We start from the raw sequence: 27,980 nt of genomic DNA on the forward strand, positions 1-27,980 counted from the left end.
TATATTTTAAAAAGTAAGCCTGAGATAAAGAGAAGTATAGTTAAACTATGACAAATGAAAAACCACTAGAGATATATCATACATACTTCTTTTGGAAAACCATGCACATAGGTGATATGCAGCCAAAGATTAGGCACTTCTGAGCATCTGGGCTGTAGCCTTCTTTAAGTAACATTTCCAAGCACTCTTCATTACCACCATAAACTGCTGAATAGACAGGGCTCACTTTGTCTTTTCCTGTGTCACAGGTCCGATCAGTAACTGGTATTAGCAATCCCAATAAGCTATAACATATAAAACTATGTTTATTGTGGAGTCTTTTTACATATATGGAAAAATTAGATACTATTTTTCCTGGCTATTTTTCCCATGGACATTATTGTTTAAAACAAAATCACACACGAAACGTAATCACATCCTTTTAATTAAATAAATACGTAAAAAAACCCATTCATAATAGCAGACATTTTGACATAAAAAACTTCTAACGTGCTTAAGCATATGGAACTGTTAGTATCATCAATGCAAAACTATCTGCAAATTTAAACTGAAATAATCTTCTAAATCTTTTATGATTTGTTATTCAAAATTAGCTGGAATTGATGTGTTTGTAATATCTCAGATTCTAATTAGTTTTAGTCAGAGATTGGTTTACACTGATATAGAGATATGTCTGTTCTGCAAAGTTTGGATCTAGACTTTTACAAAGTAGTAGGAATGAGTGTTCAGATCTGGGAGTTTGGTTTAACAAACTGTAGACAAAGGGGATGTCTTCTCTGTTAGAATTCAGCCTCAATGTTGGGAGTGGTGGGAAAATTTGGTGTCACACCCTGTACTTTGGACCCATATCCTTCCTGATTAATGAAGATCAGTAAGGAAGTAGGGGGTCCTTTGCAGATGGAAATTGTCAAAGCTTCTCTTAGGCCATGGCTACACTGGCACTTTACAGCGCTGCAACTTTCGCGCTCAGGGGTGTGAAAAAACACCCCCCTGAGCGCTGCAAGATACAGCGCTGTAAAGCCTCAGTGTAATCAGCGCTGCAGCGCTGGGAGCGCGGCTCCCAGCGCTGCAAGCTACACCCGTAAGGGATGTGGTTTATGTGCAGCGCTGGGAGAGCTCTCTCCCAGCGCTGGCGCTCTGACTACACTCACACTTCAAAGCGCTGCCGCGGCAGCACTTTGAAATTTCATGTGTAGCCATACCCTTAGAGAAACCAGCCTGCCTGTTGCTCTGAAGGAAGTATTAACACAGCCTTTGCTCAAGGAGCCATGCCTTGACAATCTTGCCAATTTACCTTCCATTTTTGAGAAAGACAGTAGCTGTGGCAAGACATCTCTCACACTATCTAGATTCCTCTGAAACATCTTTTCCCTTATCAGTTTGAACACAGAAATTTCACTGGTCATGCTGGTCAATGACCTCCTCCTGGTAATGGATGAAGATCAAGCCCCCATACAGGTATTATTACATTCTACTGATTGTGAAATGCTGTTGACTCATCTGCAAACATTGGTGGGAGAGGAGAGTTCTGCTCTTCTGTAGCTTTGTTTTCCTTTTGCCTAGGTTGCACCACATAATTATGGGCACTTCCTCCTTTTCCCAAAGGGCTCTCAAGTGCAGGTTACTGCAGGATGTCATGCTGACATCTCTCCTCCCCACCCAAACCAGATGTATATGGGCGTGCAGTTTTCAGTATACTGATGACAACCAAATATATGTGTCTATCTCAGTGATTTTCAAACTTTTTGTGTCGGTGACCCCTTTCACACGGCAAGCGTCTGAGTGTGACCTCCCCCTTTACTTTAAAAACTAGGGGTTGATTTAATTTAATGGGAGCTGTCAGCCCCATGAAGTTGATAGCTCATGACCGCCATGTACCCAACCCTGAGGGGTCATGACCCCGTTTGAGAACCCCTCATCTATGACACCCCAGACAATGAGGTTTCCTCAGCCAATGCTTTCTTGAGGTTGGGGAATGGATAAGAGTGAGCTGGCTGAAGCTCAGTCCAAACAAGGCTCAGGTGATGGTGGCTTGGATGAAGCAGCTGGAGGACATGGCAGAGGCAACATTAGCCCATTTGACTGGGGGTTTCTGCCACTGGTCACCAGAGCATGACACTTGAAGCTGTTAGATGCCCCACAGAAACTGTTAGACGCCCCACAGAAACTGTTAGACAGCTATAACCAGGCTGGCTAGGACGTTACATCCTTTATTTCACAAATGAACCTTGTCTCTGTTTTCCATGCTTCCCCCACCCCCTAAGATGCACTCTACATGGGTCTACACCTTAAAATCATTCACAGACTGAAGCTGGTGCAGAGTGCAGCAGCTCATTTACTGAGTGGGGCATCTGGAAACATGTGACACCAATGCTCCAGGAACTGTGCTGGCTCTTCAGGTGGAGTTTAAGGTGTTGATCATGAGCTATAGAGCCTTAAATGGTCTGGAATGTGAGAATGTGATATACAGCCAAAACTACGCTCAGTGGAGCCACTCTAGCTGGATCCCCCATTTATAAAAGAGACGGGGACTACTGGCAGAGGGATCTCTGTGAGAACCTAGAGGTCTGAAACTTGCTAGCCTCCCACTCCCTGCTGTGAAATACCTCAAATTTCATTACCTACTCTACTGCAAAGGCCAATTTTTTTTAAATTATTTTGTTTTGCTGTTTGGGGGAGGGGGTGGAGCTATGTTCTTGGATGAAATAAATGGACTGTTCTGCTGCTTTGATTTACTGGCTCATTTAGTTATTTGTTATTTGTATAGGATTATTTTTACTGCTGTATGATTATCATTTAAAACTGTATTTCTAACTAAGGGCTCCTAAAAAGTTCTGGACAAGAATACTTTATCATTATTTACACCTAAAACATAAAATAAACAAAACAGTAATATGCTTATCAGGTGAGCAGATGTCTAATCATGCAGCCCCTCTCTCTGTGGGACATCCACTGACTTAAATGGGAGTTGGATCAGACTCCAATGCAAAATGTCTGCTTACTTCAATGAGAGTTCCACATGGACAAGAGCTGCAGGGTCAGGCTTTGAAACTGTAATGTGAAGAGAATAGGAAATTCTAAACTGAAAAACAGAGTCCATAACTCATTATTTCCCTTCCATTTATAGCTGAGAATTCTTATTCTTGATTACCATTTAGTGAGCAGAATTGTTTATTAGATTTTTATATCACCTACTTGCTATGGCCCATTTGGGCTGCTGCATGAATAGGCAACTGCCATTCCTCCTCATTACAGTAGAGATTTGGATTGGCCCCTTTCGATAACAATAGGTCCACACACTCAGCATGGCCTTCCTGTGCAGCAATGAATAATGGAGTGGCTTTGTCCTTGGCTTGACAATTGACATTTGCACCTAACACAGAATAAAACATACAATATGATGCCTGATTATCATAACAGAGCAAAACCACAAAAGTGAATAAACAAATTACAGCATTAATTAGGCACTGGCTTTCACAAAATTGCTTCATCATTCAGAAGTTTTCTCACAGGTATTAAAGAAAAAACTGTTACCTACCTTTCGTAACGGTTGTTCTTTGAGATGTGTTCCTCATATCCATTCCATTGTAGGTGTGCGTACGCCCACATGTGCAGTCACTGGAGACTTTTGCCTTAGCAGTACCTGTAGGGACAGGTGTGGCAACCTCTAGAGTGCTGCACTCACGGAATTGTATATCAGGGACTGCCGGCCCTGCGCCCTCTCAGTTCCTTCTTGATAACAGAGGTGCAGGAGGGCGGGTAATGGGATGGAGACCCTCCAGGAGAGAAACAGGAGGGAGCAGGATGACCATGCTGTCATGGGATGGGCGAAGACCAACCTGCCTTGAAATGGCCACCAGGTGTACCTAGACCGAAAACAGCAACAGATCCTGGAGCTTAAGGTGCAAATAGTCCAGGATGTCCTGCAGCGGGGTCTCTTCTGCACGAATGTGCTGACCTGAGGCCCATCACAAGAACAGTTTCTACTTTGCCATGTAGGTAGCCCTGGTGGAAGGTTTCCTGCTGCCCAGCTGGACAACAGCAGAACACCGCCATTTTTTCCCACTTAGCCACACAGTAGGCAGGCCATCAAGTGCACTGCCACCAGATCCGGATGCAGTAGATTACCGTGGCTCTGGGACAGCGGATCCGGCCGAAGAGGCGGCCGCAGCGAGGTGGCTGCCGAAAGACTCAGTAACATGCCAAACCAGTGTTGATGAGGCCAAACTGGGACTATGAGGATGACTGTCGCTTTGTCTTGCTTCACCTTTAGCAGGACTTTGTGGATTAATGGTATCAGCAGAAAGGCATACATCAGCGCTCCCTATCACGGGATCAGGAAGGCATCTGACAGGGAGCCCATAGAATCATAGAATATCAGGGTTGGAAGGGACCTCAAGAGGTCATCTAGTCCAACTCCCTGCTCAAAGCAGGACCAATCCCCAGATTTTTAACCCAGTTCCCTAAATGGCCCCCTCAAGGACTGAACTCACAACCCTGGGTTTAGCAGGCCAATGCTCAAATCACTGAGCTATCCCTCCCCCTTGCCCAGCAGAGAACAGAATATGTGGCACTTCCTGTTCTGCTAGGATGCAAACAGGTCCACCGGGGGAGTCCCACACTTTCAGAAGTTTAGGCCGACCACCTCCGGATGGAGTGACCATTTGCGGTGAGACAAGAAGACCTTGCTGAGGCAATCTACCAGGACACTCTTGGTTCCGGGCAGGTGGGCAGCCACCAGATGAATAGCATGCTGCACATAAAAGTCCCGGGGGCTGAGTGCTTCCTGACAAAGGTCCAAGACCTGATGCCACCCTGCCTAGTGAGGTAATATTTTGTGGCACTATTGTCCATCAGGATCTGCACCACCTTGACTTCCAGGTGGGGCAAGAAAATAAGGCAGGCCAGGCGAACCGGAGCAGCACCTGATGCTCCCTAAAATCATCTGGAGGGCTAGGTCTGGAGGGGCTCGCCACCACCTTGTCCTGAAAGGAGGAGGTTGATTGGACAACCGGGGTGGTCTGGCGGTGTCTCCACCTATCAGAGAGGGTGGCCGGCTCCTCACCCACGGCAGCTGCCAGAATGTCCTGCACCACACCCGGTGCCATCATTGCCGTGGGTGCCAACTTTGGCCTGTCTGACGCGGGGATTGAGGGCTGGCGGCAGTGGAGCAATGGCATGGTGGGAAAGTCCCACACATTCCAATAAGGCCATTGGGTCAGCCACTGGCCCTGCTGCCAGATCAGCGAACAAGGTGGGACTGTGGATGCTTGGGTCTGGCAGCTCACTGTCGCAGCCAGTGACTGGTGCTGGGAATGGTCCAACTGGTGCCAGGAGTAGGGCGAGCGGCACCGTGCCAGGGAGCAACCTCGAGGTCTCAGCAACAGCAACCAAAGACATGACAAAAACCAGTGCTGGGGAGATCAACGCCTGGCAAGCTCCGGCGCGAAGACAGGGATCGGTAGCGCGGAGCTGATGACTTGTAGCGGTGAGCCGGAGACCTGGGCTGATGCGGAGATTAAGAACATGGCGACCTAGGGCTCTGTCTTGGCTCCAGGGTCTGGTGGCACTCGCATGTTTTGTGTGAGGCCTTGCTGGCGGGCTTGCCCTCATGAGGAGCCTTAGCTGGTTCCATTGCCACACGCAGTGACAGCTGTAACAGAGGCACTCTTAGGCCATGTCTACATCTAAAGTTTTGCAGCGCTGGTTGTTACAGCTGTATTAGTACAGCTGTATAGGGCCAGCGCTGCAGAGTGGCCACACTTACAGCAACCAGCGCTGCAAGTGGTGTTAGATGTGGCCACACTGCAGCGCTGTTGGGCGGCTTCAAGGGGGGTTCCGGGAACGCGAGAGCAAACCGGGAAAGGAGACCAGCTTCGCCGCGGTTTGCTCTCTCGTTCCCGGAGCCACCCAGCAAACCGCAGGGAAGGAGACCTGCTTGCTCGGGGCTCCGGGAACGAGAGAGCAAACCGGGAAAGGAGACCCGCTTCGCCGCGGTTTGCTCTCTCGTTCCCGGAGCCACCCAGCAAACCGCAGGGAAGGAGACCTGCTTGCTCGGGGCTCCGGGAACGAGAGAGCAAACCGGGAAAGGAGACCCGCTTCGCCGCGGTTTGCTCTCGCGTTCCCGGAGCCACCCAGCAAACCGCAGGGAAGGAGACCTGCTTGCTCTGGGCTCTGGGAACGATAGAGCAAACCGGGAAAGGAGACCCGCTTCGCCGCGGTTTGCTCTCTCGTTCCCGGAGCCACCCAGCAAACCGCAGGGAAGGAGACCTGCTTGCTCGGGGCTCCAGGAACGAGAGAGCAAACCGGGAAAGGAGACCCGCTTCGCCGCGGTTTGCTCTCTCGTTCCCGGAGCCACCCAGCAAACCGCAGGGAAGGAGACCTGCTTGCTCTGGGCTCCGGGAACGAGAGAGCAAACCGGGAAAGGAGACCCGCTTCGCCGCGGTTTGCTCTCGCGTTCCCGGAGCCACCCAGCAAACCGCAGGGAAGGAGACCTGCTTGCTCTGGGCTCTGGGAACGATAGAGCAAACCGGGAAAGGAGACCCGCTTCGCCGCGGTTTGCTCTCTCGTTCCCGGAGCCACCCAGCAAACCGCAGGGAAGGAGACCTGCTTGCTCTGGGCTCCGGGAACGAGAGAGCAAACCGGGAAAGGAGACCAGCTTGATTACCAGAGGCTTCCTCCTTCCACGGAGGTCAAGAAAAGCGCTGGTAAGTGTCTACATTGGATTACCAGCGCTGGATCACCAGCGCTGGATCCTCTACACCCGAGACAAAACGGGAGTACGGCCAGCGCTGCAAACAGGGAGTTGCAGCGCTGGTGGTGCCCTGCAGATGTGTACACCTTCAAAGTTGCAGCGCTGTAACTCCCTCACCAGCGCTGCAACTTTCTGATGTAGACAAGCCCTAGTTTTCTAGGTGCTGGGGGCTCGAAGCGTGTCAACTGCGCTGTCGGTTTGGGCCCTTTACCACTCCCTGGAGTCAGCGGCAAGTCTTTTCAGGGGGAGGAACTCCCCAGGGGTGAGCCCTTTTGCGAGTCACAACTAGGCATAAAAAGCAGGGCTTGAAACCCAGAAACTGGAGCAAAGTCTCTGCCAGGACAGTATCTAACTAAACACTTAATGAGTACTTAACTAACTAACTAACAAATGATTAAACTATTTACAGCTAGAAGCACAAGGCTAAGACAGAAGAGAAACCACTGACCGCTTGTGAAGCAAGGGACCGAGGTGCTCCGACTGACCACCACAGGCAGTAAGAAGGAACTGAAAGGGCACAGGACCAGCCGCGCCAGATATACCAATGCATGAGCATGGCAATCCAGAGGGCACCACAGCTGGCCCTACAGGCACCACTAAGGCAAAAGTCTCCAACGACTGCACATGTGGGTGCGCATGCACATCTACAATGAAATCAACACGAGCAAGCACTCCAAGAAGAATCATATTTACTTTACTAACCTGCTATGTGTTTTCAAATTGCTCATACACTAAAGTGGTTAGAACTAAAGTTCTCAAAGTATTTTTGGTTTTCATTTAACTCTGACAGGAAGAAAACACTGATGTCAAATGCTAGTCCCTTAAAATTCTCCTTTAGGGTCACTTGAAACCCTGATGAGGTTACAGAGTAAATGAATGATGTAAAACATTATTTTAAATTAATCACAAATACAGCAAAAATATGCAATCCCCAGCACAGTGCAAGTAATTAGTACCTAATAAATTAAACAAACTCTAAAATAACATTACACACTGGAGAGCTGAACCACTTTCTTCCATTCAAAGGAAGCCATTCCCATTATTCAACATGCCAATAATCCTGCTATGCTGGCAGATTGTTGGGCTTGAATTCTGGTATAGCAGTGCATTATACATTGATAGTAGAAGATACTTAATAAACAGAAACATAAACCACAGGGTTGTTACTTTTATTTACACCTTTACAGATGAATTTTACATTAGGTTTCTTACTCCTACTGTAAAATGAGAGAAAGACTTTGTATGCGACTGGGAAGCACTTGTCACACTGTGCAGTAGAATAGGGCAATACCCGATAAATGATAGACGTTGTGAAGAAATTTCAAAGATTTAGTTAATATTTTGTTAGAAATTACTTTCTGTAGATAGTGTCCCACAAGTATTGAGATGCTAGATTTGTTGACCTGTGTGTGAGGTTTTGGTCAAGTTTAGGGTGCTCATCAGTTTAATAGTTATGACTGTTTAATTTTCATTTGATTGTGTGGGAAGGTTAGTGAGAGCATACTATTCAGAGATGCACACCAAGGTCTGTTGGTCTGAGATTCTGAAGAAATTACTACTGTAACTTTAGGATCCGATTGTGATACCCTTTATCACGCTGAGTAGTATATTGCTCCTGCAGTAATCCATAGAAATGAATTGGACTTCCCATGTAGTAAACGACTACTCAGTGTGATTAAGGGTTCCACAATCAGACCTTTAATCTTTACCTAGGTTAGGTCTTTATTTACGCCTGGTCTAACTAAACAGTCAGGTCGACCCAACTAAGTCGGTCAGGGGTATAAAAAAAAAATCCTAACTCCCGGTGCACATAGAGCAAAGAGCAAAAGTCAGTCCAAGAATTCTTCCATCGACCTAGCTACTGCCCTTCGGGGAGGTGGATTACCTATATCACTGTAGCATTTCAACTGTAGACAAGCACTTATGTTTTATTTCCTGTTTCTTGGTCTGATTCAAGGGAAAGCAAGGCAAGATACTTTCATATGATACTTTTCATGTGATAATTTCATATACTAGTTCATAGCCGATGTTTCACTAACATTATAAAAATATTACTAATGCTAAAAGAAAGGTGAAAATTACCATGTGATATAAGTACTCGTAAACTCTCCAGCTTCCCATACTGAGCAGCAATGAACAGAGGTGTGATTCCAAAGTCATCCACACATTCCTTGTTTGCTCCTTTTTCAAGAAGCAATTTTATTATTTCAGTATGTCCCTGAAACAAATATATTTTTGTTTTGTAAGAAAAAGAGAAGTGGAATTGATATGACCCTACTTTTTCATTCTTACTCTGTGTAGATATTCTGTGGTATTCAGAAAGTCTGTGGCAGAATCATCAGATAGGTTTAATTTCATCTTGCACATTTACCCAGCCCAATAAATATAAATAGAATTAAATTAGCATATTGGAACTATAAGTCTGATAAATTTTTATGCTGGATAAAAAATAAAATTCAGAAGAGACCAGGCAGGCCGCATCTATGATACAATGAAAGTCTTCCCCAAAAAATTAAGTGTATCTTATAACAGATTTACTTCCCAAATATTATATCTGATCATTTCTTAAGTACATGCAGTACTTTTAATATTTAAATAATCATTGCTGCCTAACATCTTCTATCGCTGCTGTAGCATACTATGACATATTCAGAATGATCATTAGCATTTAGACTGCCTTTTCTGCCCAGCCTAACAATCATAAATCATCAGAGTAGGAAGCAAAAACTGTACAACCTGTCATTTTTAAAGGGTAAAACACACTATCTACATGGAAATGAAATAATAAATGTATAGGTTACCTGAAAAGAAGCTTGGTGCAAAGAATTCCATCCAGACCAAGAATGGGATCCATTAATATTTGCTCCGTGCTGGAGTAGAAGCTTTATAATTTCTAGGTGTCCATTTTCTACAGCTTCAAACAGAGGAGTAAAAAATTACTCTTACCAAAGAGGCAGAAGTGAAGGAACTGGTCAGCTCATTGGTTTAGTCATCAAATTTTCACCTCAGTAGTCAGAACAGTTTTACAGCCCCACAGACATCAAAACTAATTCACTTTGAGTGACTGTGCGGCTTTGATTACAGATCTAAACCCAAACACACAAAATCTACTCTCTAAGGCTCTGCATATGAAACAGAAATTATATCTAGTGTTGCTTCCATGTGAAGCAAAACATTTAGCCTAACCAAAAGAAGGCTGAGGGGAGATATGATTGCTCTCTATAAATATATCAGAGGAATAAATACCAGGAAGGGAGAGGAATTATTTAAGCTCAGTACCAATGTGAACTGGCCATCAGGAAGTGTAGACCTGAAATCAGATGGTTTCTAACCATCAGAGGAGTGAAGTTCTGGAACAGCCTTCCAAGGGGAGCAGTAGGGGCAAAAGACATATCTGGCTTCGAGTAAGCTTCGAGTAAGCTTGATAAGTTTTTTGGAGGGATGGTATGATGGGATAGCCTAATTCTGGCAATTAATTGATCTCTGATTATTAGCGGTAAATATGCCCAATGGCCTGTGATGAGATGTTAGATGGGGTGGTATCTGAGTTACTAGAGAGAATTCTTTCCTGGCTGTCCGGTTGGTGAGTCTTGCCCACATGCTCAAGGTTTAGCTGATCACCATATCTGGGGCTGGGAAGGAATTTTTCTCCAGGGCAGCTTGGCAGAGGCCCTGAGGGGTTTTCGCCTTCCTCTTCAGCGTGGGACACAGGTCACTTACTGGAGGATTCTCTGCACCTTGAAGTCTTTAAACCATGATTTGAGGACTTCAATAGCTCAGACATAGATTAGGGGTTTGATACAGGAATTGGTGGGTGAGATTCTGTCATCTGCGTTGTGCAGGAGGTCAGACTAGATGATCATAATGATCCCTTCTGACCTTAAAGTCTATGATTCTATGACAAGCTCCAAGATGGAGACATTGATAACTATCTTTTAAGAATATGATAGTCAGTACATTCATAATGGAGATAAAGTACTATCAATCTGATAATGCGGTTTCACAGGGAACAAAAGTTCCAATATTAGTTTTGCTGAACATCTCTTTCTCCAGCAGTGGAGGTCTATGGAAACCATAATTAAGGAAACATCTGCTAGTAATATGAATTTCTCCTCTTCCTCAATAATTTTTAACTTAAAAACACAACAAAAATTGTACATATGGGAGCTGCGTGGGGCGGTGCCTGCAGCAGACAGAACTGGCAGCGTGGCTGCATGCGTCTCTCCTCCCTGGGACACAGTGAGAAGGTTCTCGGGCTGCAGATGGCCCGCAGGCCAGGACTTTGAGACCCCTGGTCTAACTCTTACAGGATACTGGACTTTGGTATAAAGAGTCTCTAACCAAAAAGGAGCATATTAACACTTGTATGCCTCTATATTAACTCAAACATACCTTTTCAGAGACCTCTACTATCCACTGACCTTGGAACTAGCTGACAACATGCTAACCTAGAACCCCATTACCCCTCCCATCAGACAAGAGGCTCACCTCAAGAAAAAAACACTGCAGACTGAAAATAGCCACTTATTTACTTATCCAGCCACCAACTTGTGCCACTATATGGAATAGTCACATGTCTCACAGTTCACCTGGTGCTGAAAACAAGTTAGTAAACTACTCTTGTTTACAGTCAAAACTCTGCTGCTTAAGACCCAATGCTTTGTGCACTATCTTTCTCCTGAGTTTGGTTACAGCAGCTGGAAACATGATTGCCATTGGCCAGGTAAGACAATAGGAACACTATTGAGATGTCCGTTTACCAAATTTGGTATTACATATAAACTGTACTTACGGAAAACCCAAACTTCAGAGCACTTTCTTACACTATATTGAAATAAAAACTGTTTGGCTTCAAGAGCAAAACTGTTGAACTAGAAGGCAAAAACAGCAAAGTGAGAGGTTCTTCTCCATTTTTTTAATATCCATATACCTCAGCTGTTCATTAAAATTGATGACATGTACTTCTCAGAGGCAAATAAGGAAAACTTATGATTCTGCCTCCTTGAATGTGTTGCACATTTTAACATTTTGGTAGAGATATGAGGTTATGCATTTCCAGTTGAGGGAAGCAGGAAAGAGCTTGGCCTCTGGAGCAAGCTGCTGATACTATCTTGTCTAAAACGTTTTTATATCTTTGAAAAATTGAATACGTGCAAAAGTTAAAGCAGCCCTCTGAGCACAGCTACTGTGGCCAGGCTGTCACCATAAGTCTCACTGTCTTGATGGCATTACAGGGGTCACATTCAGAGAGATGAATGGTTCTTGAAAGTTTTCTCCTATACACGGTATTTCTTTTTTTAATTTTCTTTATTTTTGTTTTTTACTCTCTCCAACCCAACTCACTTGGACAATTCTAGACACTAAAAACTTCCACTGATTCACATAGGAATTCTATTTAAAATAGAATAGCTATTCATATATCTACAGGGAGCAGGCCAGTGTATTGGCTACATCAGAGGGCCTCACAGTGACCTTTGTCCATATGAATGTAGGGATATTAAAGAAGGTTTATATTAGACATGGTTTATATGAAAAATGATTTATTGTTAAAAATTGTCTGTTCCATTTTGTTTCTTACAGCTGTCCCCATGCTCCATTTTGTTTTTGTTCTCCTCCTGTGGCCGCCCTTCCCTAGCTGTTAAGTTGCTTACCAGGGCCACTGCCCTTCTCAAAGGCAGGGCCCCTTGAGTTGTTTAACAAGAGCCATTGCCCTTCTCAAAGGGATGGCCACTTGTGCTGCGTGCTAAATGGGACCACTGCCCTGTTCAAAGGGTTAGTCCTGTTATCACCTCGTTGAACCTGGGCTCGGTGTAGGGCAGGCAATGTCCAGAGCTGCAAGACCTATTGTGTTTTTAAGATCCTGGGCATGAATCATAGGCCTCATGTGCTTTTGAGTCACCTATTGCACAGGACTCTGCCCAGACATGTTTCTGTGCTTAACCTGCCTGGTTTTTCCCTGTGCCTCCTCCCCTGTGACAGAGGGAGCCTATCAGGATTACTGGCGGGAAACTGCCTGAGTTTACCTTTAAAAACAGACATTTTTGAAACAAACAGCAGAAAGGTTCCTGCATTGCTGCCTGGTCTGATCAGCCTGGGATTGTGGGGGGTCCTTTCTCCGCTCTCATTTTATTTTTTGAGCGTACCCCCATTTTTGGAAAAAAAAAACCCACGAAGAACGAATTGCTACCTGAGAGATCTCCTGATTATTGAGACTGTACCGAGCCTTCTGACGTTCTTGCTGCTTCCGCCTTTGCTGCTGCCTTGGGGACTGGTAAGAATCCCTCTGTGAAACTTTCCCTACTTTTATTTTATTATTTTAGCTGCTGGCTTTGTTTCCCCAGCACACAGACTCAAGCTAAACCTTGGTCTGTGTCTTAAAACCTCTCTTAAACTCCACAGGGCTTTGCTGCTAAAAATAAGTTTGTGCCGCTGCTAAGCTCTGCTCCTGTGGGCTTTGCCTTGGGGCTCCCTGCTTTCAGCTGTTATCCCTTGGCTTCAGCCACCATCCCTTGGCTTCCTTGGGAGCTGTATCCTGGGCACATACCACTCTGCCCTCTGTGACTTCCCCATAGCATAAGGTGCACCATAGGTTTTGGTTTTTTTAGTTTAATAAGTCATAGTTTGTTAAGATTGTAGAGCTTGTAAGTTCACCTGCCTTGTAATAGTTTACTGTTTTGTTGCTCCGTATCGTTGCTTGTTATAGTTTTGCTTAGAATTGTGATATTTGTTGTTTTGCCTAGTCGTTGGTTTAGATAGATAAGGTTTTTGCTGCTTAAATTCATCTCTCGCTGTCCTGATCTCTCCCTGAACTTTCCCGTGTCTGTTTTTCCCCCGCTCCAATCTCCCCCTCTGTGTACTTCTCCGTGTCTATAGACAAGGTTTTTGCCGCTTGAATTCGTGTCCGTTTTTCCCCCGCTCCAATCTCCCCCTCTGTGTATTTCTCCGTGTCTATAGACAAGGTTTTTGCCGCTTGAATTCGTGTCTGTTTTTCCCCCGCTCCAATCTCCCCCTCTGTGTGCTTCTCCATGTCTCCCTGTTAAACTCCTTGCTGCCCCCCTACGTCCGCATCACCCTCCGAACTCCCCAAACCCATTGCTGCTTCTCCACCTGTGAAACTTCCCAAATCCTTTGCCGCTTTTTTTCCTTTGTTTTTGGTGTCCACTTGTTGCTTAAACCTCTCTCTAGCCCTTCTTTACACTTCTCCGCTGCCCCTCCCCTACCGAAGATCACCATCACGCTGCTCCATTGTCCTTACCCTGCAGGGCTTCAGAGTCTCTCTGCTGCTTCCAGCCACTCTCCTCTCATCAGTTGCTACTAATCATTCACTCCCCTCCCCCCTCCTGTTCCTTGACAGATTATCTGCTATCCTAGCCTCACAAGTTAAGTCATTAACTTTCTATTATACCGTTACATTGCATAAGTTCACTTATATTCACATTTTACTTGTAATTATAACACCCCATTGGTTGCTTCCACTTTTCTAATAGACTTTGTATTTGCATTGATACCATTGTGTTACATTGTGTATAAGGCCACCAACCACTTAAAACATTCTATCTAAGCTTGTTGACCATTTTTTATAGAAGCTACCATTTTATTTTGCATTTCTTTTTGATACGCTTATTGACTGTACTGTACCCCATTGTGCTGAACCCTACTTACTGTACCCCACTGTTAGAACTCCCTACACTGTTCAATAAGAACCCCCCCATCATTGTCTATTGTAAACACCCTATACACCCCATCCCATTGTATTTCATTGTTAAATTCCCGCCACTTCCTTTTTCCTTTAATAAAGAAATTAATTGGCACCCCACCTGTGTGGTAATTGCTCCCCAAGATCCCATATACCTGCAGGCAGGGACAGAAATGACTTACTGTTAATTGATACTTTATAACTAAAGGTTTATATTAGAAATAAATGTGATTCCAGAGATTTAGCCTCTAACCTGCAAGCCACCAGCTGTGTCTGTGTGAAGCCTGCTCAAAGAAATACTTTGTATAAAACTTGTTAAACATTAATTGACTCTAAGTGCCCGTTCTCTAAGTGACACTTTGTAGTCGCTACTTTACTTGTAACTGGTGAGCCAAAACTGTTATAGTAACTGTTATAGTACATAGATAGAGACCTCCACCCTCTGTAAGTTTTCATCTCACTTTATTTTTGCATAATAAAAGACAGGGAGTCTCACATAAATTGGTAATACCCCGAAAGGTAAAGAGACAGTGAAATAGATGGGATTAAGATAGAGAATGTATGAGAATCAGTGCCTAGTTTAAATAATGAATGAATGGTTAGGGAGTTACAAGCCTGAAGAATTCAGCGTCGGCGGAAGAAGGTGTCAAGTGGGATCAACCAGATGACCCCCGGAGGGCAAATTGGAATCCACCCCACCACCTTAAAGGAAGGAAAAACAAACATCTGACAACATGGAGCCAGCCACCTGCTGATTGATTTAATAACAGCAGAATGAAGCAACTCTCATGGACTGACATAGGGATAAATTCCTATAAAACTGGACTCTGAAGAATAAGTCTTTGAGTCTCTGGTTCTGCTACCACCCTCCAGGAGCATCAGGTGTGCACCTGACCCGGACTCGGCTCCACTCTTGTGTACAGGATACCTGGCCAGTATTCTGTCACAAGCAACTTTTAGGCTGGTAACTATAACATCTATACAGAACTTGTACGAATGATTGTGCGAATGAGTGTGTGTGTGTGTGTGTGTGTATATATACATAAGTGTATAAGAAATAAGTAAGTAGTAATAGGAATAAGTAGCCAAACAACATTGTTTACTGTTGTCTTTTGTTTTATTATGGTATTTACAATAAATGTGACAAATGTCTTGTCCCCTTTAATAAGATCCTGCTGGTTCTTATTGATCTAATATAATTGGTATAACATGAATCTGTCTTCTCTCCATCCTAGCTTCCTTACAAACCAAAAAAGTTGCTCTACTCTCAGTGACAGACCACTACTTCAGAATTCTTTAGACCACAGACAGACAGTTGTTATATTTTACTTATGGTAACTTACACAATTATAGAAACATCTTAAATTGTGGAGTTGCCATTAGAGAGAATTTCAATTGATGTACATGTTAAGGGGTATAGAGGTAGAATTTAAAAGGTGAGCTGAGAATATTTTCTTAACACACATAGCTGCATATATTATGTTCTGAAAATTCTACATAGATTGTATAAAGAAGTGCACTCTTCACTTCATTTCAGCCTCTGCAAAGCCACACCAACTGACCCCTCTTTCAGCCACCAGACACCCGCACAATGCATGCCTTAATTTCAGAAGCTTTGAAGAACCATGCCGGGCATGGAACTGACTCATGATAGCTTAAGTGTTTTTTTTCCTTTCATTATATAGCACAGTTTTATGGTGTCTTTCATATTATTTTTATATCCTTTGAAATATAAAACAACACAAAACAAAACACTTTGTAAACCATGCTATATAATAAACAAATACACTTACATGAGCCCCTGGGACAACTCTATTTTCCCCAACAAGGCACCATAGCAGATGCAATGTTAAGTGCGGCAGGAGCTGGCCAGCTTGACTTTGAGGATACTAAAATGAAAGACAAAATCTGTTTAGAGTTAATTACATGCCAAAGGCCTCCCTTAGCTATCTGAGCCATTCAAAACATAAAAATACATTTAGCTAAATTTTGGTTACATATTTGCAAATTATATTTAAAGTAAGCAATATAGAGAATACAGGGGAGAACAACTTGGTTGTCTGTTCACCTGACAAACAATACCTTCCTTCTTTGTTCAACATAGGTCCAAAGGTCAAAACAATATAAGAACATAGTGCTGCTTCTTGCCTGAGATCCTTGTCTATACCAGCAAATGTCCTGTTACTGACAACAGGCGTCACCAACAAGTGAAACTAAACTGGTGCTGAACACAGTTTCAATGCAAATACACCAAGAACAAACCCTTTTCAGCTTCATTTCAGAAAGTGAGTTGGGCTGCTTTTAGCCACAGATTCTGGGCTGGTTCTGAATTCCTTGGCTACACTTGCAGTTAAATTATGTTCAGCACCATTTTTCTTGCACCCATTGCTGACAGGCTAATTTTGCTATGATAATAAAAGTAATAACCAATAATAATATTAATAAAAGTGTTTTAACGATTGAGCTTGAGGAGAGTGAGACAGACTATAATAATGTGATGCTAGTCTCTCTCACTCAGTGTGAATGCAGAATCCTTGCCATTCACTAAGAAACACTAGTAAAGTGTTTCCTACTGGAAAAACAGTACTATTTTTCCCTGCAGTTTGCAGCCTAACCTGAATAGAAAAAAGGTACTCAGGCCTTGGCTACACTGGCGCTTTACGCCGCTGCAACTTTCTTGCTCAGGGGTGTGAAAACACCCCCCCCTGAGCGCAGCAAGTTACAGCGCTGCAAAGCGTCAGTGTAAACAGTGCCCCAGCGCTGGGAGCTGTGCTCCCAGCGCTGCAAGCTAATCCCCACGGGGAGGTGGAGTACCTGCAGTGCTGGGAGAGCTCTCTCCCAGCGCTGGCGCCGCGACCACACTCGCATTTCAAAGCGCTGCCACGGGAGCACTCCCATAGCAGCACTTTGGAGTTTCGAGTGTAGCCAAGCCCTAACTAACAGAAAATTTTGTCAAAGAAGCAAGTGACAAATACAGAAGGAAAATAAATCAAAGGGTAATGTGAATATGATTGTAAGTTACTTGCCTCAAAATTTTGCTCTCCTTTTACTCACACCAAAACTTGCCTTTAGATCACTTAATGGGCTACTATCCTACACACCAATCTGCTCATCAATAGATCACCATAGTATTGAAAATAATGAATTTAATAGGCTGTCAATTTTAGGACAATTTTTCTTAGACATAATGATGTTACTCTAGAGATAAAGCACCCTGGTTACACTATTTATGGATTTTTATTATCAATGACACATCACTACACATTTTGTACTATTAAATCTTTGTGGCAACACCCTAGCTAACTTTAATGTATTTTTGACAAAATAATCATGACCTGAAAATATATAATTTCTCTTTAACATTCGTATTACTAATGAATGCTTGAGATACAGCAACAGAACTTAGAAATGAAAAGGAAAAATTCTTACATGCTTTTACAGGGGTCGGCAACCTTTCAGCACCAGTGTGCCGAGTCTTCATTTATTCACTCTGATTTAATGTTTCGTGTGCCAATAATACATTTTAACGTTTTTAGAAGGTCTCTTTCTATAAGTCTTTCCATAAGTCTATAATATATAACTAAACTATTGTTGTATGTAAAGTAAATAAGTTTTTTAAAATGTTTAAAAAGCTTCATTTAAAATTAAATTAAAATGCAGAGCCTCCCGGACGGGTGTCCAGGACTCGGGCACTGTGGAATGCAACTGAAAATCAGCTGGCCTGCTGCCTTCAGCATGCATGCCATATGTTGCCTATCCCTGTGCTATTATTTGGTTACTATTCAAACCCTACCTATCCTGAGTAGAAGCAAACAAAAAAAGGAAAAGCATCAGCCTGTTTTTAGTGAGCATGTTGATGAACTTCCGCAGCAAGTGAATAGGCTGCAGGCCATCTATCTACAAATTCACCTCTGCCTGCCAAGTGGTAGCTGTAATGGTTTCTTGAACCTACAAATCCCAAGCCCTCTGCTGCCATGTCTGATGCCCTTTTATGCCATTTATTAACAAATAACAACTTCAATCTTCCCTCAGTGATTAGTTACTGCTGATGTCCCACCGCTTTCCCACTGGGAGGACTCACCTCTTCATCTTTTCTTGTCCATCCCACTCTCTTAGCCCAGATCACCTCTCCTGAAGAAAAGCTCATAAGAGGTGGTATAAAAGTGCAGATAAACAGAGGGAAAATTCAGTTTCCTACATATTGTTCTTCTCAAGGGAAGGAACTTGGGCACTCACCGGATGGAGAAACTCATGGCCACACAACTCTGTGACTCTATCACCATCCCTTTCTATACATGCCTACATTCGGGTACCCTTTGCATACAACTGGGTGAAATTCTGGCCCCAATGAATTGGAAATTTAGCTACTGTCTTCTTGGAAACATGGATTTTAGCGCCTCTAACTACTACTCCCTTTCATTAGTAAATCTAAGCCTTGGAAAACCCTACTTACGATAGACAAACTGACTCACTATTACTGACTGAAGATTTCTTTTCTGGGTGTCAGCCACCAACACAAAGCAGAATAACTCTGCTCATTTCCCTACTCTAGTGCTGAGTATACCCAATGAAACAAAGGTTGGTGAGGATCAGAGTTCTTTGGACTTTGCTTCAGTTCTTCAGCTTCTCTAGCTGGTTGTTACCCGGATTAGTAAAAACCACTCTGAGTCTATCATAATTACTTTGTAGATTTACAATCATAAGTAGGTGGATAAATAAATACATATCATTATCATATAAAAACAACACTGGAAGATAAATTCTGTAAAACCACACAGGACTAGTGAGAAAACACACAGATGAGCTAAAAATGTAACAGAATATACTGTATTTTCCAGTATCTAGAAAACAAAGTGCACTAAGAGTGGTTTTCACACTAGATATTTGCTAAATAAATTATTTATTTCCAATCAGTCATTTTCTGTATTCCTTCTGCAAATATTACAGGTATAAAGAGAGACTTCCCTCATTAAGCCATTGACAAAGGTGTGCTGATGGACAGATAATCACTATTGTCTCTGTGACCCAGCTTACTTACCTATAAAATGGGTACAATACTTACCTATGCCTCAGAATTGTGCTAGACAAAAGAGTCTATAAAGTACTTCCAGATTGTCTACACTACAGAAGTGCAAGTTGTTACAGCTGTTCAATGATGGTAATTTTTAGGAAAAGCCATTGACGGGTCATTGTGAAGAGCACATTATCATAAAAAATATAATTAAAAGATGAAAAATCCCACCGGCAAAAGGGTTCCATATCCTGTAACACTTTTGTGATAAATGAAAGGGGCGGGTAGCTCCCTTTTATGGACACCTAGCCATCCAGCTAGCTATAAAATCTCTCTTAGTAGTTGTTCTCTACTTGCTTTACCTGTAAAGGGTTAAAAAGTCTCCCTGCATAGGTAAAAGGAAAAGAATGGGTATCTGACCAAAAGAGCCAATGGGAAGGCTAGAACTTCTTTAAACTGGGAAAAAACATCCCCTTTGTCTGTTCTGTTGTTGTTCTCGTGGAGAAGCAGAGCCAGGGCTGGAACTATTTTGTAAGAAGTTTGAGGCCAGGTATGAAAAATCATCTGAATCATATCTAGAAACTACTCACTTGAAACCCCCAGATATGTAAGTAGATCGGGAAATGTCTAGGAAGACGCAATTAGGTTTATTTATTTTTATTTTTTTTATGGCTTGTGGACTCCTCTGTGCTAACTCCAAATGCTTTTGTTTTGCTTGTAACTTTTAAGCTGGAACTCAAAAAGGGTTTTCTTGATGCTTAATTATTGTAAGTGGGTTTTTTAAATCTAGCAGTAGCCTGAGTTTTCAAATGTATTTTCTTTCTGTCATCCAAGGTCAGAGAAAAGCTGTAACCATGGGAGTTTAATACAAGCCTGGAGCGTCTGGTATTATTTTTTAGAATCCTTGCGGGTCCCCACCTTCTGCACTCGAAGTGCCAGAGTGTGGAATCAGCCTTGACAACTTTAAGAGTTCATATTAGTCAACAAAGAATTATGCTTATGCTGTGGTAACAGCGAATAGATTTGAACAATAGTTTGTCATATCAGAATTGAATTTTTGCTGCTGTTTTTGAACTTAGGTGAGGGAGAAACTTCATCGTCTCAATGGGAATTCAAGTTCTCAGTGAGAGTTCACTGGTCAGATTGTTTGTGCTTCACAATGTTGTTGAGCAGTTCCCATTCCCCATGCAATCCAAAGTTTGACTAGACTTAATTAAAGTTTCTCAATAAGTTTAGCTCAACAGTTTACCCATTGCTTCTACATCTCATATGCAGAAATCCCAAAGGGTCAAGGGTTAAAAGTCTGAAATTCTTTGATGGAAAGCACAGAATCCATGACAAAAATGAAGACAGTATAAAGTAATTATATAATACACAGCATGCTGAGCGATGAGTCAAGCAATTCAGCTTCACTTGATTGGACAAAGGGGAAGGAAGATACATAATAAATTCTTCAGGAATTTGCCTGAACTGCCCGAAACTTTATCAATACCAAACTAATAACGACAGATGCCCAAAGGTCAGGCGTCCTGGCAAACTCACTGCAGAGATGGGAACTGCCTCCACCTCTTTCCCTTTGACTTGACCCTGAATTTGGGAACCCATGGTCCTGCCCCAGTGCACCATCAGAAAGCATCATAAGGCCCAGTCACTGATGCATACTAGCGTGCAGGCCTCCACTCCCACATACTGAAACCTCAGATCCTTGTGTGCCTAACCAACCTTCCATCAGCCTCTAATGACTGGCTCTTTTGGAATTCACAGAAGGAACAGTTCCTCACATGTTCATAAATCACACCAAATACATACCCAATCCTCCTATGCTAATTGGCCCTTTAATTGACTTAGTTTCAGGGACTATAAATCTGCCCATGGGATCCATCCAGAAGTTGTGGTGGGGCAACTATGTGAAGGAAAAACCTGACTGGGACTCATGAATGGATCAAACCAATCCAAACACAGAAACCAAGAACCCAACGCAGATGTACAGCAGTAAACGTCATACACAGAACCCAGAGATTAATATATTTTTCTTCTCCCTTGCCTTCCATCATGCAACTGGATATGAATGAGAATTTAATTATTTTATCTGAAAAGCTATAGGTTCTGCTGCCCCTTCTGAAGCTTTGTAAATAAAAAACAAAAGCTGAAGAATTCTGTGCCCACTGAAACACTGTTGAAACTTATATTTGTGGGCAGATATTCACTATGGGATTTTCAGAAGCACCTAAAGGAAATTTAATGGAAGTTGTTCCCTCATGTGCTTTTGAAAGTTCCACCCTCACTGGAGAAATGAACAATTTTGAAAATGCCTTTGACAATTACTATCAAAATGTATTTGCTGTTTGTATTTATATCTTTTATCTTCCTAAACCAGCACTGAACCAAATACGTATTTGAAAATAACCCTTCAACTGAACTGCAGACATTATAACTTTTTAAAATATGACCGCAGTGTACAAATAAACTAAAAAGCCCATTGTACATTAAATAGTGTCTGGCTTCTGATAAGTTCAGCCATCTCCAATGCCACAATTTATCATACAATAACGAAACGTACTCCTAAACTGATTTAAATCCCCACATACCTAAAAATGCAGAATGGTATGCTGTATAGTAAAATCTTATGGGGGTAATCTCCTGTCCTGAAAATATCCCTAAGTAGACTGAGTACAATTCTGCTCCCCTTTATTCAACTGCCAACTTTCTCAGACAACAGATATTTGTCAGTCTCTCAAGCTTAAAAAAAAATTAAATGATCTAAGAAATATAATAAAGCAAAATTAACTAATACACAAAGAGATTCTGATCACGTCACAAACACAAACTTCCACATCTCCAGTTACCTTGTTGCTGTAACTCCTTAATGTGTGTAAAGTCTCCCTTTTCTGAACTCCACAGATACCTGTACTATATACAGCACCATATCCCACACATATGAATGTTAAACAGAAAATCTGCCAAAATATTTAATATTTTTTCAGTATCAAATTTAAAAAAAAAAGACAACTGAAGAAAATAAAAATGTTTTTTCTGTTTAAACCACACAAGCAAACAAAGCATGTCCTGGGGAACACTGTTCAGGAAAATTCTCAGTGAGAATACCCCAAAGAGTGCAAAAAGCTAAAAAGATGCATTATATTCCAATGTTGAACTACAGGAAACAGAATTTTAAGTCAATATGTCAGAAACATTGTCTCATCTAGAACACCAGATTTTGATAAAAATTGCTGAGAAAATGCTATGGTCAGCAAGGCTGTAGTGAAGTGCTGTACTGTTTCGCAACAGTTTATCTTAATATTTGTAGAAGATCTATGATTTCTGTGGTATAGGTACCAATCATTGCTAATTTCACATATGTGCCGTTTACTATGCTCGGGTTTTATGCATATATGTAATAAGCACATAAAAATATTCAGTACAGAATTCTAGGCACACTCAAGTTTTTGCATAGAGCAAACATCTAATGTGCAGTAGGGGTTACAAATACATATTTTTCTGAAGAAAACACTCACTTTATTTATCATTGTCAAAATGAATTGTTTTTTTTTTTTCTTCAAAAGAACACACCATAATGAAAGCTATTTTAATCCACTGCAGTATTTTTCAGGTCCTTTGGTTACAGTGACATCTGGTGGTATTTAAAGAAAATTCTCAAAACTACAGGTTATTATAAGTTTAGTTATTATTTTCATGTCATTACCTCAGGTATCTTAATATGAATAGTCAGCACTTCTATTATAAAGGCCCTCTACTCAAGCTTTTATAATCTGCCAGTAAAATCTGCTCTGAGGTGAACCTTGACATACTACCACTTTATCTAGGAATATTTTTTCCACTATTTTTTTAAACGTTTGGCTATATTTGCATTACATGGGTACCTCAAGAGTTGATAACAGGATACAGGCTCTGACCTTTCTTGCCTAGGTCACTTGTTACCAGCTGTTCAATTGTAGATATGAAAAATGCAGTTCATTTTCTGATAGAAAAACATTCAAAAAAAAATCAAAGAAATGTAGGGCTGTAAGGGACATCAAGAAGTCATCAAGTCCAGCCCCCTGCACTGTGGCAGGATCAAGTAAACTTAGACAATCTGTTTGTCCAATCAATTCTTAGAAACTTCCAATGATGGGGATTCCATAGCCTACCTTGGAAGCCTATTCCAGAGCTTAACTACCTTTATTTAGAAAGTTTTTCCTAAATCTAACCTAAATCGCCCTCGCTGCAGATTAAGCCCATTACTTCTTGTCCTAACTTCAGTGGACATGGAAAACAATTGATCACCATCCTCTTTATAACAGCCATTGACATATTTGAAGACTTATCTGGTCCCTGCTCAGTCTTCCTTTCTTAAGGCTAAAGATGCTCAGGATTTTTTTTTTAACTCTTCCCTCATAGATCAGGTTTTCTAAACCTTTTATCATTTTTGTTGCTGTCCTCTAGAGATGCTCTCCAATTTGTCCACATCTTTCCTAAAGTGGGATATAGTACTCAAGCTGAGACATCACCAGTGTCAAGCAGAGCAGGACAACTATTTCCTTGGTCTTACATGCAACACTCCTGTGATTACACTCCAGAATCATACTAGTCTTTTTGCAGCTACATCATATTGCCGTCCCATTACAACAGGAACTGGCTAGCATCCTTCTGGTAGCCTCAGCAATGAAGGGGAGAAATTGAATGGGAATGGAGACTGAAGTACTCTTTCAAACATAAATTAGTTCCCCCCATGCTTTACTGTTCATTAACGATCATCTAACAGTAGAGTTTCTGTGGGCATTTGGGACTTTTTCCTCCCCTTTCTTCTTTACTAAGAAGAGGGTCTAGGAAGAGAAGATAATGATGGCTCCCCAAGGAGGAGAGGAGAGGAAAGGAGAGAAAGAAGACAGTTGGATGAAGAAGCTGCAGGATGTTCATCACCCTTGAGGGGATATCTGATGGAAGCTACTTATGCATGAAATGCCATCTGGTAGAGCTCATGGCAGAGAAGATTCAAGGATTAGAGATGCAGTTAGACAATGATTGCATTCAGACTGGGATTTGAAAGTATGATGCAGGAAAGGAGTGAGGAGGTGATACAGACAACTCAAGATTTGTGGAAACCTGCCAAACAAAAGGATCTAGAGGGCATTCTGCCAGAAGAGGAGGCTGATCCATGGAAGAATATAACCACAAGCACAAGACAGAAGAGACTAGATAATGGTAGTGAAATTAAATTGGGTAACAGGTTTGCTTCACTAAGGAATGAGGAGGAGAAACAGGCATAAAATGGTGTGGTGAGGAAGAAAAGAATGGAAGCCAGTCCCTGCAAAAAAGAGGAAGACATTATGGAAATAAACATGGACCAGAGCCTAAGGAAAAATGAGGATGACATTCAAAGGACTGTGAGAGGACATAAAACAGATTCATACTAACACCAGGAAGAGACAGGTCTATGTAATTGGGGTCTCTATATTCAGAAGAATTGGCCTGTCACCAGAACAGATCCAGAGAATGTAAGAATGTATTGTCTGCCAGGAACAAAGATATGAGATGTGGGCAAAAGGCTACAGAGGATCCCCAAGGAAGTGGGGAAAAATCCACTGATTGTGCTGCATGTCAGGACAAAAGACACTGCTAGATTCCCAATGGAATGGATCAAGGATGACTATGCTCAGCTGGGTAAGACACTTAAAGAAATGGAAGCTCAGGTGATTTTCTGGTCCCTAGAGAAGTTGGATGAAGATGTAACCCAATAATGAAGATCACCAGATGGCTCAAAGATGGTGCTATGAGAAAGGTTTATCATACAATAATGAAACATATTCCTAAACTGATTTAAATCCCCATATATCTGAAAATGCAGAATGGTATGCTGTACAATATGCTGTACAGCCACTGGGAGGCATTTTTGGAAAAAAGACATCTCAACTGATGGGCTCCACTTTGTAACCTGGGGTATTAATCTTCTGGATCAAGGCTGGCATGACTGGTTTAAATTAGGAGATGAGGGGAGAAGGTTGGGAAAGACTTGTGTATTGAAGTCTGAGGTGGAAATTTCACAAGAGAAAAAAAAATCAATCAGCTAAATGAAGATTAGTAAGGGATAATAGAATATAACAAACCAGAAAAGTGAGTGTTGTCTGAGGGAAGCATGTGAAATACTTGTACACAAATGCAAGGAATTTGGGCGAGAAAATGGAGAAACTGGAAGTCAAACCAGAAATTTAAGGGATTACAGAAATATGGTGAAATAGCAGTCATGACTGGAATACAGGTATTGAAGGGCATGCACTGTTTAGGAGAGATAAGAATAAAAATAAAGTTCATGGGGTAGAGGTGTACATCAACAAAGCAGTAAACTGTAAAGAAATAAAAAATGACAGTATGGACAAAACAGAACCTGTTAGGTCAAAATCACTTTGGGGAAGGACTGTAAAAGTTATATAAATAAATAGAGTATAAGGAAGGATGAGGTTGGGCTACCATGCAGTGTAATAAACAGCTGCAGGTATAAAACAACAAAAGGAAGTATTTCATCACATAACGTGCAGTCAACCTGTGAAACTCGTTGCCAGGGAATGTTTTGTGAAGGCCAAAACTCTAATGGGGTTCAGCAAAGAATTAGGTAAGTTCAGAGAAGCTAGGTCTATCAATGGCTATTAGCAAGGACAGTCTGGGATGCAGTTCCACACTCTGGGTGTCCTTAGCCTCTGAGATGCAGTTCCACACTCTGGGTGTCCTTAGCCTCTGACTGCCAGAGTCTGGGAGTGGATGATAGTAGATGGATCACTCAGTAATTGCCTGTTCTGTTCATTCCCTCTGGGGCACCTGGCATTAGCCACTCTCAGAAGACAGGGTACTGGGCTAGATGGACAATTGGTCTGATCATCAGTATGGCCATTCTTATGTTCTTGTGTTGATGGGAAGAAAGAGATTACACATAATCTAGGTATGGCCCAAAAACTACATGAACACTTCACCTCAGCTTTCAGTAACAATGATAATATGGAGTGTGCTAATGAAATTTGCTGATGATACAAATTTGGGAGGCATTATCAATACAAAGGAGGATCAGAATATTATACAGGAAGACCTGGATGACCTTGAAGACTGGAGTAGCAAAAATGGAATGCAATTCATTAGTACAAAGTCCAAGGTCCTGCACACTTAGGGTCTAATAATAAGAATTTCTGCTGGAAGCAACAGAGGAGAGAGACGTAGGTGGGTGGGTAAATCACAGGATGACTGTGAGTCACCAATGTGAAGTGACTCTTAAAAAGGCAAATGCAATCCTTGGATATATTAGGCAAAGCATGTCCAGTAGAGATAGAGGACTGTTAATGCCATTGTACAAGACCTCATTTGGAGTACCGTGAACAATTCTGGTCACCTACGTTCAAAAAAGATTAATTTAAACTGGAACAGGTGCAGAGAAGAGCTATTACGAAAATCAAGGAAATGTGGGGCCTCTCTTATGAGATGAGACTAGAAGAGCTTGTCTTGTTTAGTCTCACAGAAAGAGGGTTGAGAGGGGATATGATTGCTCTCTATAAACATATTAGGGGGCAAATACCAGAGAGGGTGAAGAGTATTTAAGCTAAAGGACAATGTTGACACAAGAACAAATTCAAGCTGGAAATTAGAAGAAGTTTTCTAACCATCAGATGGGTGAAGTACTGGAACAGCCTCCCAACTGGAGTTGAGGGGGCAAACAACTTAAATTAGTTTTAACAGAGAGATGGATAAACGTATTAGTGCAATTACTTGTGATCGCAGGGGACAGGGCTCGGCAGCCCTAGGATTCCCTTCCGATTTTTATCTAACATTCCTAAAAGCTCATTCTTCAGGATTTCAACTGGCCACCAGCAGGCATCAGAATGGCATTTCCTCGCCTGCCTCCCAAATGTATTTGGGGACGTTTTTTCACCTCCTTCCTTTGAAGCATCAGGGATGGCCATGACTGGAGAAGAGATACTGGGTGGATTGGGACAGCGCTCTGAGGTGGCACCAAGCATTCTCTCTCTCAGAGGGTTAGCTAACTGATTCTTGCTCACATCCCCAGGGTCTAACTGATTGTCATATGTAAGGTCAGGAAGGAATTCCTCCAGATCAGATTGGAAGTGACCATGGGGGTTTTTTGCCTTCCTCTGCAGCAGTAGTTCTCAACCAGGGGTACACATACCCCTGGAGGCATGCAGAGGTCTTCCAAGGGGGTACATCAACTCATTTAGATATTTGCCTAGTTTTACAACCGGCTACCTAAAAGCACTAACAAAGTCAGTACACACTAAAAATTTATACAAATAATGACTTATTTATTCTGCTCTATATACTATACCCTGAAAGGTAAGTACAATATTTACATTCCAATCCATTTATTTTATAATTATATGGTAAAAATGAGAAAGTAAGCAGTTTTTCAGTAATAGCGTGCTGTGACACTTTTATATTTTTATGTCTGACTTTATAAGCAAGTAGTTTTTAAGTGAGGTGAAACTTGGGGGTACGCAAAACAAATCAGACTCCTGAAAGTAGTA

The 27,980-nt window shown here is 42.2% G+C and overlaps 1 protein-coding gene across 3 annotated transcripts in view; it reads right to left on the reverse strand.

The window, feature by feature from the left end:
- The window catches only part of ASB3 (ankyrin repeat and SOCS box containing 3), a 128,359-nt gene that overhangs the window by 30,349 nt on the left and 70,030 nt on the right, over positions 1–27,980 (reverse strand). For all 3 annotated transcript variants that reach the window (XM_050951866.1, XM_050951864.1, XM_050951865.1), the window contains 4 exons: positions 9,556–9,668; positions 8,837–8,972; positions 3,196–3,373; positions 87–284 (listed from right to left, as the gene is read on the reverse strand). In XM_050951866.1, the coding sequence (XP_050807823.1) occupies positions 87–284; positions 3,196–3,373; positions 8,837–8,972; positions 9,556–9,668 (625 nt within the window). The remainder of the gene's footprint in view (positions 1–86; positions 285–3,195; positions 3,374–8,836; positions 8,973–9,555; positions 9,669–27,980) is intronic.

The sequence above is a fragment of the Gopherus flavomarginatus genome, chromosome 4 (genome assembly GCF_025201925.1).
Source record: "Gopherus flavomarginatus isolate rGopFla2 chromosome 4, rGopFla2.mat.asm, whole genome shotgun sequence".
NCBI classification, from domain to species: domain Eukaryota; kingdom Metazoa; phylum Chordata; order Testudines; family Testudinidae; genus Gopherus; species Gopherus flavomarginatus.